The following is a 17569-nucleotide window of genomic DNA, read 5'->3' on the forward strand; positions in this document are numbered from 1 at the left end:
CAGGTGTATGTACACATACATACACACACACACTCACATATATATATATATATACACACACACACATATATATACAAATATACACATACACACACAAACATACACACAAAACAGATATACACCAACTGGGCCACAGCAACGTGTGGCAGGGAATGGCTAGTGGTCTTACTAATTCTTGTTTGAAGGGAACTTGGCTGGGTTGACCGGTCTCCGCTTGCTTCGCAGGTGGCTCTTTTGCTCCTGGTGGCCTTTGTCCCCAACATCCAGATTGTGAGGTCTGGGATGACCAAGGAGCTGACCGCTCTCTTTGTCCAGTTTGGCCTGGTGCCTTCGGAGAATCCTGCCGGGATCCCTGGAGACAAAGAGCTGGCCACAGCAAAGCATTACATCTGGTCCGTAGAAGGTAAGCCGCCTTGCTCTCTTTTGGGGGCCACTCCTTGGGCCAAGGCCTTTCTACGAGAGACGGTGTCCAAGTGGACGAAGGAACACCGGGGCCAAATCCAATGTTGCTGAGACGACAACGTCCAGAGATAGATCCTGGTGTGGTTTACATTATGATGTATAACATGATGATTACATTATGGTTTATAACAGTAGGAAAATGACTGTTATGAAGAAGCAACAAAAACAACGTGATGGTTGGGGGTCACCACAACCATGAGGGACTGTATTCAGGGGTCATGGCACTAGGAAGGTGGAGAACCACTGTCATAGTGTCTCCTTGTTAAAAACGTCACCTCAACTTTTTTCCGGATTGTTAAAAGGGAGGAGGCTGAACTCACATCTATAGGGAGGGCCTTCCACAGCTGAGGGGCCACCGCTGAGAAGGCCCTGTCTCTCATCTTCCATTTCCCATCTTTCCTTCTCTTTCTGCCTCCAAAAGAGAAGAGGAAGGGGAGGAAAGGTCAGGGAGGGGATGGCTTGAGGAGATCCCCCTTCTTCCCTCCCTCCCTCCCATCCTGCCCACCCCACACTGGCCCTCCATAAGGCCCCCGAGTCAGAGAGTTTGCCCATGCCTGGTGTAGACACACCCTTTGAACAAAGAAGGGTCTAGGGTGGCAACCTGTGCTGGACGGGGTCGCACTCCCCCTGAAGTCACAAGTCCGCAGTTTGGGATTCATCGCTTACGCTTGAGGTTCAGGCGTCGGCGGTGTCCGTGAGGGCTTTTGCACAATTGAGACTCATGCACCAACTGCGACCGTACCTCGCAAAGGCTGATCTGGCCGGGGTGGTTCATGCCTTGGTCATCTCTAGGTTGGATTACTGTAATGCGCTCTACGTGGGGCTGCCCTTGAAAACGGCTCGGAAATTCCAACTGATCCAACAGTTGGCGGCCAGGATGTTAACTGGGGCTCCTTACAGGGAGCGGTCAATCCTCCTGTTTAAGGAGCTCCACTGGCTGCTGTTTATTTTCCGAGCCCAATTTAAGGTGCAGGTGCTCACCTACAAAGCCCTGAACGGTTTGGGACCACCCTACCTGCGTGACCGCATCTCCATCTACGAACCCACATGTTCTCTTTGTTCATCGCGATCCCACCTGTGTCACAAGCGTGTCTGGTGGGGACGAGGGACAGGACCTTTGCTGTGTTGGCCCCCTGACTTTGGAACACCCTCCCCAAGGACATCAGACAAGCCCCTACACTGGCACTCTTTAGGAAGAGCTTGAAGACCTGGCTGTTCCGGTGTGCCTTTCCAGAATAGGAAACTCCAGCAATATGTCCCAGAAGCACTTTATCAGAGATTTAGGATTGTCTGCACATTGCACTTACCCTACTTTTCACCTGTCATACTCAGCACTTTTTAATCTGTACCCATTACATTTGGCCCGGCCCTAGTTTTATTGTGTTATTGTGTATTGTCTTATTGTTTACTGTTATTGCTCAACGTTTTGATTTGCTTTATAATGTTATGTGTATTGTTATGCTGTTGTTTTATTGAGACCTTGGCCTTTGTAAGCCGCATCAAGTCCTTCGGGAGATGTTAGCGGGGGACAAATAAAGATAATAAACAACAACAACAACAACAATAATAATAAAGAAGCCATCTCTAACCCTAATATGGATCTCAATACTTGATCCATTTTCCTGGCTGTACCAAAAATGTGTTATTATTTCTAGTTCTTTGCAAAATCCTTCAATTTCCAGTCCTCGTGTTATTGCTGTTGTTTTTATTATTATTATTGACATCTGTCAACAAGGAAGGAAGTTGTTTCTAGATTCAAGGATTTAGGCATTATGGAGGATTCTGTGGGAAAGGGAAAGGGATTTTGGGCACGACATGGGAAGGTATTTGGGGGGATGTTGGATGTGGGTCAGGGTGGATTAGTCCAGCTTTCATCCCTTGTTGTTTTTTTGCAAAGCCAAGCCATTTGCTCGCATGCAAACGCAGCAACTGCTGCCAAGAAGCAAAAGGGAGGCAAATGCGGCACATTCACAAAGGCTTCTGAGATCCGAACAGAGGAACAGATGGCACCGAGTTGGGGGGGGGGGGGTCTGCAAGGGATCGGCGGGAAGAGGGGGGAGGGGGATCCAAAGCCGATCAGCAGGCAGGCAGATGGGTTGTGGGTCCTGTCGCCTTTCGCTGAAACACCCGGCGGTTGATGGCACAGGCTCTTTGTGCATCATGTCGAAGAATGGCAAAGGGTGGCATTCCTCTCCAGCGATTCCACTCTGGGTTCTAGTCCTTAGTCTGGACTTCATCACATGCAATAAAACCAGCGTTTCAACACATTTAACAGCTACCAACTGAGCCCATCACACAACACACTCTCTCATTCTGTGCGTTCCAGGTATTTCGCCGTTTCTAAAGTGTCATTTTTTTCCCCTAATGGTTCCTCAGTCGACTGGGAATTGACTTCATTTTTAATAATGATGATGATGATGATGATGGTGATGATGATGTGCGTGTTTCTCAAGTGAAACAAATGGTAGAAGAAGAGAAACACGCATGAAAAAGGAGACAAAAGAGGACCTGATTCTGGCAGCCCAAGAACAAGCCATTCGAACCATGGCCATCCAAGCCAGAATGGAGAAGTCGACAACAGATCCCAAGTGTAGACTCTGCAAGGAAGCAGATGAAACAAGTCTCAGGTTCAAATCCGGGGAGAGCGCAGATGAGCTCCCTCTGTCAGCTCCAGCTCTGCATGCGGGGACATGAGAGAAGCCTCCCGCAAGGATGGTAAAACATCTGGGCAATGTCCCCTAGGCAATGTCCTTGCAGACAGCCAATTCTCTCACACCAGAAGCGACTTGCAGTTTCTTAAGTTGCTCCTGACATGGGAAAAAAAACTTGTCTAGAAAAACTGCAATATCCTGAAACCTGACTGGATTATTATGAAATGTTCACCTTTTCCTTTAAAGTAAAAGCTTTGATTGTAGGTTTTTTGAGGCTATATGGCCATGGTCTAGAGGCATTCTCTCCTGACGTTTTGCCTGCATCTATGGCAAGCATCCTCAGAGGTAGTGAGGTCTGAATTCTCTCGATTTCCATCTGGAATAACAGGGGAAGTACTTTTGTTGCCAAGAGAGAAGAGTCAGGATCGGCTCCATTTCGGCTCCTTGCAATAACAAAGATGACGGGAACCCTTTGCCAGGAAGCCACTGCCTCCAGGTTTCAAAGAGGAGAAATCCTGTCGATGGGATCTCGCATTAAAAAGTACTTCCGCGTGGGAAAACACAGAGGGATTTTTCTATCAAAGGAAAATGGGAGGAGAAATACGTCTTCTGCGTGTTGGGAAGAAATGGATAATTTGAAAAGAAAATGGAATGAGGGAAAAGGTGTGATGGGGAAATCAGCCGTTTCATTTCCAAACGTGGCGTTGCAAAGCTTAAGGGGAAAACAACAATTCCCAATGTTTTACTTATCACGTGGGATGAAGTCCTAAAACCCAGAATGGATTCCTCACCCAGTTCTCATCCCATCCACCAGCTTTCTTGTTGAGAGAAAGGGAGCCTGTGGTTGCCCTCAGTTGACTTTTCCTGCCAGTGTATGGATTTCAATGTATTCATCTCTGGATCTCTCCTGTTTCTCCAGTGTGCTTTGTGGCCTCGCTGGTCATCTCCTGCCTCTTGACCTTCTGCATGTTGATGAAGTCGCTGGTGAAACATAGGTGAGATGTTCTCCATCCCAAATATTCAGAAAGAGAGAAGGAAGGAAGGGTGGAAGGAAGGAAGGGAATGGAGGGAGGGAGGAAAGAGAGAAGGAAGGAAGGAGAAAGAGGAGAGAGGGAAGGGGGGGAAGGATAAAGGAAAGAGAAGGAAAGAAAGTAAAGGGAAGGAAGGAGAGGGAGGAAAAAAGGAAGGGAGGAAGGAGGAAGGAAAGAGAGAAGGAAGGAAGGCTTAAACGGAGGAAGGGAAGTATGTAAGGAGAAAGAGGGAGAGAGGGAAGGAGGGGGAAAGAAGGCAGGAAGGAAGGAAGAAGAAAGAGGGAGAGAGGGAAGGAAGGGCAAAAGGGAAGGAAGGAAGGGAAGGATAAAGAGAGAAGGAAAGAAAAGGGAAGGAAGGAGAATGAGGGTGAGAGGGAGGAAAAAGGAGGGAGGGAGGAAAGAGAGAAGGAAGGCTGAAAGGGAGGAAGGGAAGTATGGAAGGAGAAAGAGGGAGAGAGGGAAGGAGGGGGAAAGAGGGAAGGAAGGAAGGAGAAACAGGGAGAGAGTGAAGGAAGGACAAAAGGGAAGGATAGAGAATGAAAGAAAAGGGAAGGAAGGAGAATGAGGGAGAGAGGGAGGAAAAAAGAAGGAGAGAAAGAAGGAAGGCTTGAGGGAGGGAGGAAAGAGGGAAGGAAGGGAGGAAGGAGAAAAGGGGAGAGAAGGAAGGATAAGGGAAAGAGAGAAGGAAAGAAAGAAAAGGGAAGGAAGGAGAATGAGGGAGACAGGGAGGAAAAAAGGAAGGATGGAAGGAAAGAGAGAAGGATGTAAGGCTGAAAGGGAGGAAGGGAAGGGTGGAAGGAGTAAGAGGGAGAGAGGAAAGGAGGGGGAAAGAGGGAAGGAAAGACAAAAGGGAAGGAAAGAAAGAAGGAAGGATGGAAGTGAAGGTTGAAAGGAAGGGAAGGAGGAAGGAAAGAGGAAGGGAATGAAGAGAGGGAGAAAGGGAGGGTCTTCCAGCATGATTTCTGGCAGAAGCATGCTATAGAGATCCACTGAAGAGGAGTGAATCCATGCGAAGGTTTACTCTAGGCTTGGAAGGGTGTCAAGGGCTGTTCCTGAATAGATTCAGCACGTTGGACAGCTCCCTTACAGCTAATCAAAACCCGGACTGGATTCCCTGCCCTACTGGAATGGGAGATGCTGTTTGCAGGGAGAGGAGCTGACCCGCACCTTGACCACCTTTTCTTCTTCCTCTTTTTCACCTTCCAGGATTAATCTCCGCTTTCTGTACCGAGGGGCAGTCCTGGACATTTTCCATCGTCCCCGCAAACTCCAGGCTTCCCAGCAGGCCCTGGTGTGCTGGATGTGTTTTGCCGGCTTCCAGACTGCATTCTCCTGCCTGGGTAAAGATGGGTCACTCGGTGGGCTCTGTGGGGTGGGAGCGTGAGTGGGGAGCCACTCATTTACCACTCCGTGAATCAAAAAAATTACATCCCACTTGATATCACATAACTGGTAATAAAAGGTGCATCTGTTGAACGAATGTAGATTGACCCCATTTGAACTGCCCTGGATCAATGCTATGGAGTCTTGGGAGTTGTAGCTTTACAAGGCGTTTATCATCCTCAGCCAAAGGAGGTACCTCGCCAAACTACAACTCCCAGCATCCATTCTGGGTTGTGGCGAGTTTTCCAGTCTGTATGGCCATGTTCCTGAAGCATTCACTCCTGATGTTTCACCCACATCTATGGCAGGCATCCTCAGAGGTTGTGATGTATGTTGGAAATTAGGCAAGTGGGGTTGATATGTCTGTGGAATAACGTCGAGGGTGGGAGAAAGAAAGAATGTTCTGTTGGAGGCAAGCGTGAATGTTGCAATTGGTCATCTTGATTAGCATTTAATTGCCATTCAGCTTCATAGAATCATAGAATCATAGATATCATAGAATCAAAGCCTAGCTGGTTGCTGCCTGGGGAAATCTTTTGTTTAGAGGTGTTAGTTGGCCCTGATTGTTTCCTGTCTGGAATTCCCCTGTTTTCAGAGTGTTGCTTTTTATTTACTGTCCTGATTTTAGAGGGTTTTTTAAATATTGGTAGCCAGATTGTGTTGGAACTAGGGAAAAGGGTTTATATATCTGTGGAATGATCAGAGTGGGACAAAGGACTCTTGTCTGCTGGAGCTAGGTGTGAATGTTTCAACTGACCACCTTGATTAGTATTTGATTGCCTGGCAGTGCCTGGAGCAAATGTTTGTTGAGAGGTGATTAGATGTCCTTGTTGTAGGTTTTTTCGGGCTATATGGCCACGGTCTAGAGGCATTCTCTCCTGACGTTTCGCCTGCATCTATACCAAGCATCCTCAGGTAGTGAGGTCTAGGGAACTAGGGGACTGTTGGGACTAGGAAAAAGGGTTTATCTATCTGTGGAATGACCAGGGTGGGACAAAGGACTCCTGTCTGCTGGAGCTAGGTGTGAATGTTTCAACTGACCACCTTGATTAGAATATAATGGCCTGACAGTGCCTGGAGCAAACTTATGTTGAGAGACGATTAGATGTCCTTGTTTGTTTCCTCTCTGTTGTTGTGCTGTTGTAATTTTAGAGTTTTTTTTTTAATACTGGCAGCCAGATTTTGTTGATTTTCATGGTCTCTTCCTTTCTGTTGAAATTGTCCACCTGCTTCTTGTGGATTTCAATGGCTTCTCTGTGTAGCCTGACATGGTGGTTGTTGGAGTGGTCCAGCACTTCTGTGTTCTCAAATAATATGCTATGTCCAGGTTGGTTCCTCAGGTGCTCTGCTCTGGCTGACTTCTCAGGTTGAATCAGGTGCCTATTATTATTATTTATTCAATCAAATTACTGAATAATCAAATGCTCAAAAGTCAAATATGAAGGGCTGACCGTATTTCCAAGTTATCCTCATCCTCGGGTCAGCAGCCTGATGTGGCTTCCCCTTCCCGTCCTAGGCCTCCTCATCCAGCACATTGTCTTCTTCGTCTCCACTGTGGCATTCACGTTCCTGGTGGCCATCCCCTTACAGTCCGGCACCAACGTCCACCTCTTCAAAATTGTGGAAAATATGTGGTAAGAAGGGCTTTTCTGCGGGGTCTTGCTAAAACGTTAAAGGGGAATAATATTGGGTTGTTGTCGGTTTTTTTGGGCTATATGGCCATGTTCTAGAGGCATTCTCTCCTGACGTTTCGCCTCCATCTATGGCAAGCATCCTCAGAGGTCGTGAGGTCTGTTGGAAGTAGGAAAAAGGGTTTATATATCTGTGGAATGATCAGGGTGGGACAAAGGACTCTTGTCTGCTGGAGCTAGGTGGGAATGTTCCATCATTGGTGGAGTTCAGAATGTGTCATGATTGTAGGTGAACTACACATCCCAGCAACTACAACTCCCAAATGACAAGGTCTATTTTCCTCAAACTCCACCAGTGTTATATGTGGGCATATTGAGTATTTGTGCCAGGTTTGGTCCAGATCCATCACTGTTTGAGTCCAAGTGCTCTCTAGATGTAGGTGAACTACAACTCCAAAACTCAAGGTCAATGTCATGGGAGTTCTGTGTGCCAAGTTTGGTTGAATTCTTTAGTTGGTGGAGTTCAAAATGCGCCATGATTATAAGTGAACTATACATCCCAGCAACTACAACTCCCAAATGACAAGTGCTCTCTAGATGTAGGTGAACTACAATGCCAAAATCCAAGGTCATTGCCCACCAGACCCTTCCATTAATTTCTCTTGGTCATGGGAGTTCTGTGTGCCAAGTTTGGTTGAATTCTTTCGTTGGTGGAGTTCAGAATGCTCTTTGGTTGTAGGAGAACTATAAATCCCAGCAACTACAACTCCCAAATGACAAAATCAACCCCACCAGTATTCAAATTTAGGTACCTGTGCCAAATTTGGTCCAGTGAATGGAAATACATCTCCATATCAGATATTTACATTTCAATTTATAACAGTAGTAAAATTACAGTTATGAAGTAGAAACGAAAATAATGTGATGGTTGGGGGTCACCACAACATGAGGAATAATGGTAAGGGGTCGCGACAGTAGGAAGTTTGAGAACCCTTGCTTTCAAGCATCTAATGTAGTGGATCCACTCCTGATCTAAAAGGTACCACGTTCCCTGCTTTGGGTTAACTCTCTCCTCCCATTCTATGGTCCCACCATCATCTCCATAGACTTCAGTATTTTCTGGGCTATCCAACATGCTCTGTTCCCACCACAGCCTATGCCCTGCTTGGTAGGAATTCTGGACGTTGTTGACCTTAAGAACAACTACTCCAAGTTTGGAGTCTGGGTTAATCATTGAGCCAAACTGGTTGCCTCTTGTCTCTTCTTCTTTTTCTTCTCCTCCTTCTTCTTCAGGCCTTTCTGGTTGACTTTGGTGGTGGCTGTGATTGTCCAGAACCTCTTGGCTCAGTATTCCTTCCTTGACCGCAACTATCTACCTAAGGAGCTGAACAACAGGTAAGACATTCATCCTTTTGGAACAGGCGATGGCCACTAAGGAGGCTTCTCTGGTGGCTTCCATGCCAATGCAACAGAGACCTCCTTCAAAGTTCAGACTAAAACCCAGGCAAGATTCACCATCCTGCTGATAGGAAGACCACCACCTTCTGTTCTGAGCTTCATTATGTGGCTGTGATTGCTGATACTCTCCGCTGTATCCTAGAAACGAGCTTGGGTACCCAGCATTACCTGGGTTATTTGAAAAACTTTTTTTCATTGCATAAGGTTGTGGGTGAACTACAACTCACATCATGCCAGGTTAACTCCCCGAAAAACTCCATCAGTACTTAAAGTTTGTTATGTTGGGCAAGTTTGCTCTAGATGAGGAAGAACTTCCTGGCTGTGAGAGCCGTTCAGCAGTGGAACTCTCTGCCTTGGAGGGAGTGTGGTGGAGGCTCCTTCTTGGGAAGCTTTGAAACAGAGGCTGGATGGCCATCTGTCAGGGGTGCCTTGAATGCAATATTCCTGCTTCTTGGCAGAATGGGGTTGGACTGAATGATGGCCCAGGAGGTCTCTTCCAACTCTAGGATTCTATTATTATTATTATTATTATTATTATTATTATTATTATTATTGTTATTATTAAGCAGAGGCTGGATGGCCATCTGTCAGGGGTGATTTGAATACAGTATTCCTGCTTCTTGGCAGAATGGGGTTGGACTGGATGATGGCCCAGGAGGTCTCTTCCCACTCTAGGATTCTAGGATTCTATAACTTCCTGACTGTGAGAGCCGTTCAGCAGTGGAACTCTCTACCCCGGAGGGAGTGTGGTAGAGGCTCCTTCTTTGGAAGCTTTGAAACAGAGGCTGGATGGCCATCTGTCAGGGGGGATTTGAATGCAGTATTCCTGCTTCTTGGCAGAATGGGGTTGGACTGGATGATGGCCCAGGAGGTCTCTCCCAACTCTAGGATTCTAGGATTCTATCACTTCCTGACTGTGAGAGCCGTTCAGCAGTGGAACTCTCTGCCCTGGAGTGTGGTGGAGGCTCCTTCTTTGGAAGCTTTTAAACAGAGGATGGATGGCCATCTGTCAGGGGTGATTTGAATGCAATATTCCTGCTTCTTGGCAGAATGGGGTTGGACAGGAAATAACACTTTCTAGCCAGGAACAGATGCCCCGCCCCCCTGCCGCCAAATGTTGTTAGGTAGTGTAATGAATGAAGCAAGCAAGGGGTGACTGGCTTGGTTTGAGCGCCGCTTCTCTTCCCGCTCTGCAGACGGGCTTTGTACGTGGTGACCTTCCTGCTCTTCCCCATCAACGTGCTGGTGGGGGTCTTGGCCGGCGGCTGGAGGCTGGTGGTGTCTGCGCTTTACAACGTCGTCCACTTCTGTCGCCTGGACGTGAGCCTTCTGGGCCATGGGGTCGAGGTCTTTGACCCAGGTGAGTTACCGCGGAGCCAGCCAACCCCTTCCCCACCTGCCTGGCTTCCTTCCTTCCTTCCCTTTCCTCTTGCATCCTATGCTCTGCTTCAAGGTGAGGGTATCTACTTAACATGCTGGAGAACATCCAGAGGATGATAGAAACTTTAGAGAACAAACCCTATGAGAATAGTTCTCAACCTGTGGGTCCCTCCCCAGATGTTTTGGCCTTCAATCCCAGAAATCCTAACAGATAGTAAACCAGCTGGGATTTCTGGGAGTTGTAGGCCAAAACACCTGGGGACCTCCATAAGTTGAGGACCACTGCTATGAGGACTATGGCTTCTAGAATTCAGTATGACCACTGGATTCTGTTCAGACAGTGAAACTTTGCTTACATAATGCTTAAGCGGCTGAGGGGGAAAAGGAAAGAGCCTGAGGCTGTTAGGAATGGTGGGAGTTGAAGTCCAAAACTGTCAAGACCCAGGCAGAGCAACGAGGCAAAACCGCTGCTTAAGAGTTAAACAAGGGTGTTTAATGGTAATTAACAAGTCAAAAGGGCTCTTCTCAGCAGAGCAAAAACACAAAAGGAGCCTGCGGCTTGCAGGAATGTAAACAAACAGGAGTCCAGGCAGTCAGTGCTGCGAAAAGGAAAGCAGGAATTAAGCAAGCAAAAAGGCTTGAAGTCAGCAACCAAACACAGTCAGTTCAGAAGTCCAAATACAAGCAGCAGCATGAGGAGCGGTCCGAGGTCCAGATAGAGGGCAGGCAGAAGCGTAGAGTGGTCAAGACGTTCCAGGGTCAGGGCAGGAGACAAGACTCACGGTTCCAAATCCAGGCAAGGTAGTCAGCACGATCACGAAGACACGGTTCTGAATGCAAAGACTCAAGGCAAGAGTTAAGAGCAGGATACACGAGTACACAACACTTTGAACTCTGCAACTAGACTGCTCCAAAGCTACTCCTTAAATCTCATCAGAATCACTAGATTCGCTTCCAGGTGCATCCATTTCCACAGGTGAATCACGACTTCTCCATTGCTGCCAGTCTGCACTTTGGACTGCATCCTGCGAAGCAGTATCTGAAACCCATGAGTCTGTGAACCCCTGGAACTCACCACTGGAAGTTGGAGCATTAAGCACATCCTGGACTTCCTGAACCCTAGTCCAGTCCAGCTCTTCATTCTCACTGTCAGACTCATAGCAATCTTCGATGTCTCTAAGACGCTTGGAAATAGATTCCTCATCGCTATCAGAACTGCGTGCTACTCGCTTTACACCACGGTAATCCTCTGTTTCCATCTCCTCACGAGTAAACCCCTGAGTAGTCTCAAGGAATATGTCCCTAATGCGCTTCAGCTGTTGCTGAGCGTCTTGCTCTTCCAAGCCTCGTTTCCTCCTACTAGCACTAGTAGGTACTGAAGACACACGCTGAGTTACAACAAAAACACCTGGAGAGCCCAAGTTGGCCCATGCCTGATCTACACTGTAGAAATGAATACAGTTTGATACCATCTCAACCGCCGTGGCTCAAAGCTATACAAACCTGGCGATGGTGGTCCACGCTCTTGTTACATCCTGAATAGATTACTGCAATGCTCTCTACGTGGGGCTGCCTTTGAAGACTGCTCGGAAACTCCAACTAGTCCAATGGGTGGCAACGAGATTACTCACTGGAGCATCATACAGGGAGCAAAGCACCCCTCTGTTATGTCAGCTCCACAAGCTGCTGGTCCAGTTCTGATCACAATTCAAAGTGCTTCCTCTTCATCCTGGAAAGAAGTGACGAGCGGAGGGCCATCCGCAGGGTTCCGTCCTGGGTCCGGTCCTGCTCAGGATCTTCATCAATGACTTCTTAGATGAAGGGCTAGAAGGCAGGATCATCAAGTTTGCAGACGGGACCAAACTGGGAGGGAGAGCCAAGACTCCAGAGGACAGGAGAAGGACTCAAAGGGATCTCCACAGATGAGAGAGATGAAGGGACAAAACTCACACAATGAAGTTCAAGAGGGACAAATGCAAGATACTCCACTGAGGCAGGAAAAATGAAATGCAATGAGACAGAATGGGGGATGATGAGGCCTGGCTCGAAAGAAGGACGTGTGGAAAAGATCTTGGAGTCCTCGTGGGGAGGAAGGTGAACATGAGCCAGGAATGTGATGTGGTGGCAAAAAAAGCCAATGGGATTTTGGCCTCAGGCATCAAGAGGAGCCTAGTGTCTAGATCTAGGGAAGTCATGCTGCCCATGCTCTATTCCGCTTTGGTTAGACCACTTTATCTGGAGTATTGTGTCCAATTCTGGGCACCACAACTCAAGAGAGATATTCACAAGCTGGAATGTGTCCAGAGGAGGACGACTCAAATGATCAAGGGTGTGGAGAACAAGCCCTATGAGGAGTGGCTTAAGGAGCTGGGCATGTTTAGCCTGAAGAAGAGAAGGCTGAGAGGAGATATGATAGCCATGTATAATAAATATGTGAGAGGAAGCCACAGGGAGGAGAGAGCAGATCAAGGGTGTGGAGAACAAGCCCTATGAGGAGCGGCTTAAGGAGCTGGGCATGTTTAGCCTGAAGAAGAGAAGGATGAGAGGAGACATGATAGCCATGTATAATAAATATGTGAGAGGAAACCACAGGGAGGAGGAGGGAGCAAGCTTGTTTACTGCTTCCTTGGAGACTAGGACGCAATGGAACAATGGCTTCAAACAAGAAAGGAGATTCCACCTGAACATGAGGAAGAACTTCCTGACTGTGAGAGCCGTTCAGTAGTGGAACTCTCTGCCCTGGAGTGTGGTGGAGGCTCCTTCTTTGGAAGCTTTTAAGCAGAGGCTGGATGGCCATCTGTCAGGGGTGATTTGAATGCAATAGTGCTGATTCTTGGCAGAATGGGGTTGGACTGGAGGATGGCCCAGGAGGTCTCTTCCAACTCTTTGATTCTATTATTATTATTATTATTATTATTATTATTATTATTATTAAGCAGAGGCTGGGTGGCCATCTGCCAGGGGTGCTTTGAATGCAATATTCCTGCTTCTTGGTAGAGTGGGGTTGGACTGGATGATCCAGGAGGCCTCTTCCAACTCTTTGATTCTATGATTCTATTGAAAATAAACCATTTGTAAAACTTATGAGGCGGGTAAAGAATGTGCAAAATGCAACTCCATAGAATCGAGACGTGTTGCCAAACGGCATTCATCCCCAGAATGAACTCCAGAAGTGACTTTCCTGAGCTTTGGGGTTGTTTTTGTTTTCACAGAGAATCCCTTCCCTTTGTTCCTTTTGTCCTCCCTTGGCGCACGCCTTTTGCGGCATGCATGCCCTTCTGCACGGGCCGTTTGCCTTTTACGTGTCCTTATCGTGTTCTGCTTTTAAATCTCTTCCTTCCAGGCTACCGCACCTATTGTTACTATTTGAAGATCGAGGTCAGCCAGTCCCACCCGCTGCTGAAAGCCTTTTGCTTGTTGCTCCTCCAAAGGCACAATCCCGCCGGGTCAACGTCCTCTCAGCCGAGAGAAGTGGAGGAAGGTGAGAGAACATTCCCACCCTGAAAGAGACCCCAGAGGGAGGGTCTGGGTGAAAGCGGGGGTGCTGCTAGACAGATCGGAGGGAATGGGGAGGGAAGGCACACAAGGATGGGCCATTTGTTGGAACTGCCATGGCTTCCTCTCGTGCTGTCATTGGTATCCAGCCATGTGGAAGATGCCTCCTCCATCCATGCGTCGCATAATTTGTGCCATCTCTTTTTTCACCCAGATCCCATGCAAAAGATAAAGGCAGGGGTGGATGGAGAGAAGAAAGACAGAATTAGATTCTCTTATGTTGGCTTTAGGAGGAATTTGTGGAGACAAGAAGACCGTTTCCAAACTGTAGTCCATGGACCACCAGTGGTCCACAAGAACCAAAATATGCTCCACAGCCTCACCAATGCACCGTTGCCTCAAAGCCATGTGGCAATGAGAGCGACCAGCCTCGTGAAACCCTCTTCTAGTGCCAAGACAACAGGGATGTCAGGAAGGGAGACGCTGATGTCGACTACTGGATGGCATATGTTCTGGATCAGAAACTAGAGCTGATGTGGTCTGTCCAATGTAATTTTCTGAATCCCAAATAACCAAACCCAATCTAAAGTTGACCAAAAAATGATTTGCAACCCTTTTGGTACTAATGTTGGAGAGAGATCCCTGGTCAAAGTGGTCCCTGGTCTAAGTGGTCCCTGGTCAAAGGGTCCCTGGTCAAAGGGTCCCTGGTCAAAGGGTCCCTGGTCAACATGGCCCCTGGTCCAAGTGGTCCCTGGTCCAAGTGGTCCCTGGTCGAGCGGTCCCTGGTCAAAGGGTCCCTGGTCCAAGTGGTCCCTGGTCCAAGTGGCCCCTGGTCCAAGTGGTCCCTGGTCCAAGTGGCCCCTGGTCCAAGTGGCCCCTGGTCTAAGTGGCCCCTGGTCAAAGGGTCCCTGGTCCAAGTGGTCCCTTGTCCAAGTAGTCCAAGTGGTCCCTGGTCCAAGTGGTCCCTGGTCCAAGTAGTCCCTGGTCCAAGTGGTCCTTGGTCCAAGTGGTTCCTGGTCAACGTTGTCCCTGGTCAAAGTGGTCCCTGGTCAAAGTGGTCCCTGGTAGAGTGGCCCCTGGTCTAAGTGGTCCCTGGTCAAAGGGTCCCTGGTCCAAGTGGTCCCTGGTTGAACGTTCCCTGGTCAAAGCGGTCCCTGGTCAAGCAGTCCCTGGTTGAGCGGTCCCTGGTCAAGTGGTCCCTGGTCAAAGTGGTCCCTGGTGGAGTGGCCCCTGTTCAAAGTAGTCCCTGGTCAAAGTGATCTCTGGTTGAGTGGTCCCTAGTCGAGCAGTCCCTGGTCAAGTGGTGTCTGGTCACAGCAGTCCCTGGTCAAAGTGGTGTTTGGTCAAGAGGTCCGTGGTCAAGAGGTCCCTGATCAAAAAAATGTTGGGAACCACTGCCTTAGATACTGTTGTTCTATAATCTTCTTCTCCGAGGTCTTAGTCCAACCGCTCTTATGAGAATGAGCCCTTTGGATATTTCTCCCTGCATATTGTCAAGGCGGGATAGGCGCATGATTTATTGTTTCCTCAAGCACACCTTGCCTGGATATGCACTGGACTGACTTCCTCAGAGACAAAACAGAAAAGTCACCACATACACAGCAGGCTGCTTATCAGTTGTGGGCAGAGTAGAACTGCACCGTCTAATGTTATGCTGCTCACTGTTTAGATAAACTCTCTGATTCAGCTTTCATCCAAACTCACAGGAGGCTTTTAATCCTGGCATGTTGCTCTATATTCAAATATAAACACAGATTAGGATCCCCTGATCCCCAATCAGTCAATAGCATATCCAGTGATATACTCATGACTACTGCAACGCTCTCTACGTGGGGCTGCCCTTGAAGACGGCCCGGAAGCTTCAGCTGGTTCAGCGCGCGGCAGCCATGTTACTAACTGGAGCGGGTGGCAGGGAGCATACAACGCCCTTGTTGTCCCAGCTTCACTGGCTGCCGATTTGCTACCAGACCCAATTTAAGGTGCTGGTTTTGGCCTACAAAGCCCTAAACGGTTCCGGCCCAAAATACCTTTCTGACCGCATCTTGGCCTACGAGCCCACGAGGACCTTGAGATCGTCTGGGGAGGCCCTTCTCTCGATCCCGCCTGCCTCACAGGCACGCCTGGCGGGGACGAGGGAGAGGGCCTTCTCGGTGGTGGCCCCCCGGCTGTGGAACACTCTCCCTGCAGACATCAGACAGGCGCCCTCCCTCATGTCCTTCCGAAAAAGCCTCAAGACGTGGCTGTTTGAGAAGGCATTTAATTAAGTGCTATAACAATGTGGTAAAGATGACTGGAATGGAACAAGGAATATGAGATTGGTTATGATTCCACTACGAGATGAAGCGGATTTTTAGTGTAGTTTGTAATTGTTATGTAGCTTATATGTTGTTGTAATTGCCTCTCCATAAATTGTCTTTTATATGTGTGTACACCGCCATGAGTCGCCCTAAAGGGCTGAGAATGGCGGTTAATAAATGCATCAAATAAATAAATAAATAAATAAATAAATGACGTAGGCAAACAGGTACCCAAGCAAGAGGCATACAGCAAGAGAAAGCACAAGTGTTTCCTGCCTTCTTTTATATCCTTTTATATCAAGATGATGCCATCCTCATCTTGAATGTCACATGACTCATGACTCAGCCTTTTCAGCCTGTCGCTTAAGATATGCATCACCACCCACTTAATCATTGGCAATTGTGTGACCACATGTCCATTAGAACTATATTTCACACAGTTTTACACAATAGGATTAGTACCAATGCATTCCTGTCTAACAATGCATTCTCTAACACATCCTCCTTGGAAAACTGGCCTGTGTAGTTCCCCTAGTTGTTTTCACTCTCCTCGTTGTTGTTGTTGTTGTTGTTGTTGTTGTTGTTATTGTTATTACTAGCTGTACCCGCCACGCGTTGCTGTGGCAAACCTTCCCTCCCTCTTTCTCCTCCTTCTTTCTTTCACTCCTTCCTTCCATCCCTCTTTTTCTTTCTCTTCTTCTTTCTTCCTTCTCTACGTGTTTTCTTTTCTCGCTTCCTTTGCTCTTTGGTTCCATCCTTCCTTGTCTCTTTCCTTCCTTCCCTCTTTCTGTCTTTCATTCCTACTCTCCTTCCTTCACTCTTTCACTTTTTTATTTCCTTTTCTCTTTCCTTCCTTCTCTACCTTTCTTTCTTTCCTTCTCTCCTTCCTTCCCTCTTTCTCACACTCCTTCCTTCTCTACCTGTCTTTCTTTCCTTCCTTATCTCCTTCCCTCCCTCTTTCTCCTTCTTTTTTTCACTCCTTCCTTCCCTCTTTTTCTTTCTCTTCTTCTTTCTTCCTTCTCTACCTGTTTCTTTTCTCACTTCCTTTGCTCTTTGGTTCCATCCTTCACTTGTCTATTTCCTTCCTTCCTTCCTTCCTTCTTTCTCTCTTTCGTTCCTTCTCTCCTTCCATCCCTCTTTCACTTTTTTATTTCCTTCTCTCCTTCCTTCCTTCTCTACTTTTCTTTCTTTCCTTCTCTCCTTCTCTCCTTCTTTCCCTCTTTTTTGCCCTCCTTCATTCCCTTCTTCCTTCCCCCTTTCTGTGTATGAGTTTTGAGTGTGTATATATGTGGTTTTGCACATGTGTTATGATTTTTGGGGGTTTTTTTGGCTTTTTAAATCCCTTCTGCTATGTTTTTCAGTGTTTTTACAAGTGATGGACACATCATATTGTGTGTATGTGTGTGTTTGTCTATATGCATATTTGTGTGTATATGTGTGTATGTGTATACGTGTGTGCATGTGTATATGTATATGAGTATATGTGACTGTATATGTATATATTGTACACTTTTTGGGTTTTGAAGTCTGTTCCGCTGGGGTTTTGTGTGTATGTGTGTGTGTGTGTGTTTAGGGGTGATGGATACTCATTAGACTATTAAGTGTCTTGTGTCCAAATTTGGTGTTGTAAAATTATTAGTAATATTACATGTAATATAAAATATATAATTATAATTTCGTATTATTATTAGTAGTAGTATATTGTATTACATTATAATACAGTGTATATGTGTTGTGTGTGTGCATATTTGTATATATGTGTAGATATGTGGTTTTGCACA

General features: G+C 47.2%; 1 protein-coding gene across 2 annotated transcripts in view; it reads left to right on the forward strand.

Moving 5' to 3' along the window:
• Positions 1–17569, forward strand: part of STRA6 (signaling receptor and transporter of retinol STRA6) — a 57136-nt gene that overhangs the window by 38048 nt on the left and 1519 nt on the right. For both annotated transcript variants that reach the window (XM_067471181.1, XM_067471180.1), the window contains exons 10-16: positions 226–403; positions 4033–4108; positions 5351–5484; positions 7044–7161; positions 8452–8553; positions 9813–9976; positions 13340–13477. In XM_067471181.1, the coding sequence (XP_067327282.1) occupies positions 226–403; positions 4033–4108; positions 5351–5484; positions 7044–7161; positions 8452–8553; positions 9813–9976; positions 13340–13477 (910 nt within the window). The remainder of the gene's footprint in view (positions 1–225; positions 404–4032; positions 4109–5350; positions 5485–7043; positions 7162–8451; positions 8554–9812; positions 9977–13339; positions 13478–17569) is intronic.

The sequence above is a fragment of the Anolis sagrei genome, chromosome 9 (assembly GCF_037176765.1).
Source record: "Anolis sagrei isolate rAnoSag1 chromosome 9, rAnoSag1.mat, whole genome shotgun sequence".
NCBI classification, from domain to species: Eukaryota; Metazoa; Chordata; class Lepidosauria; order Squamata; family Dactyloidae; genus Anolis; species Anolis sagrei.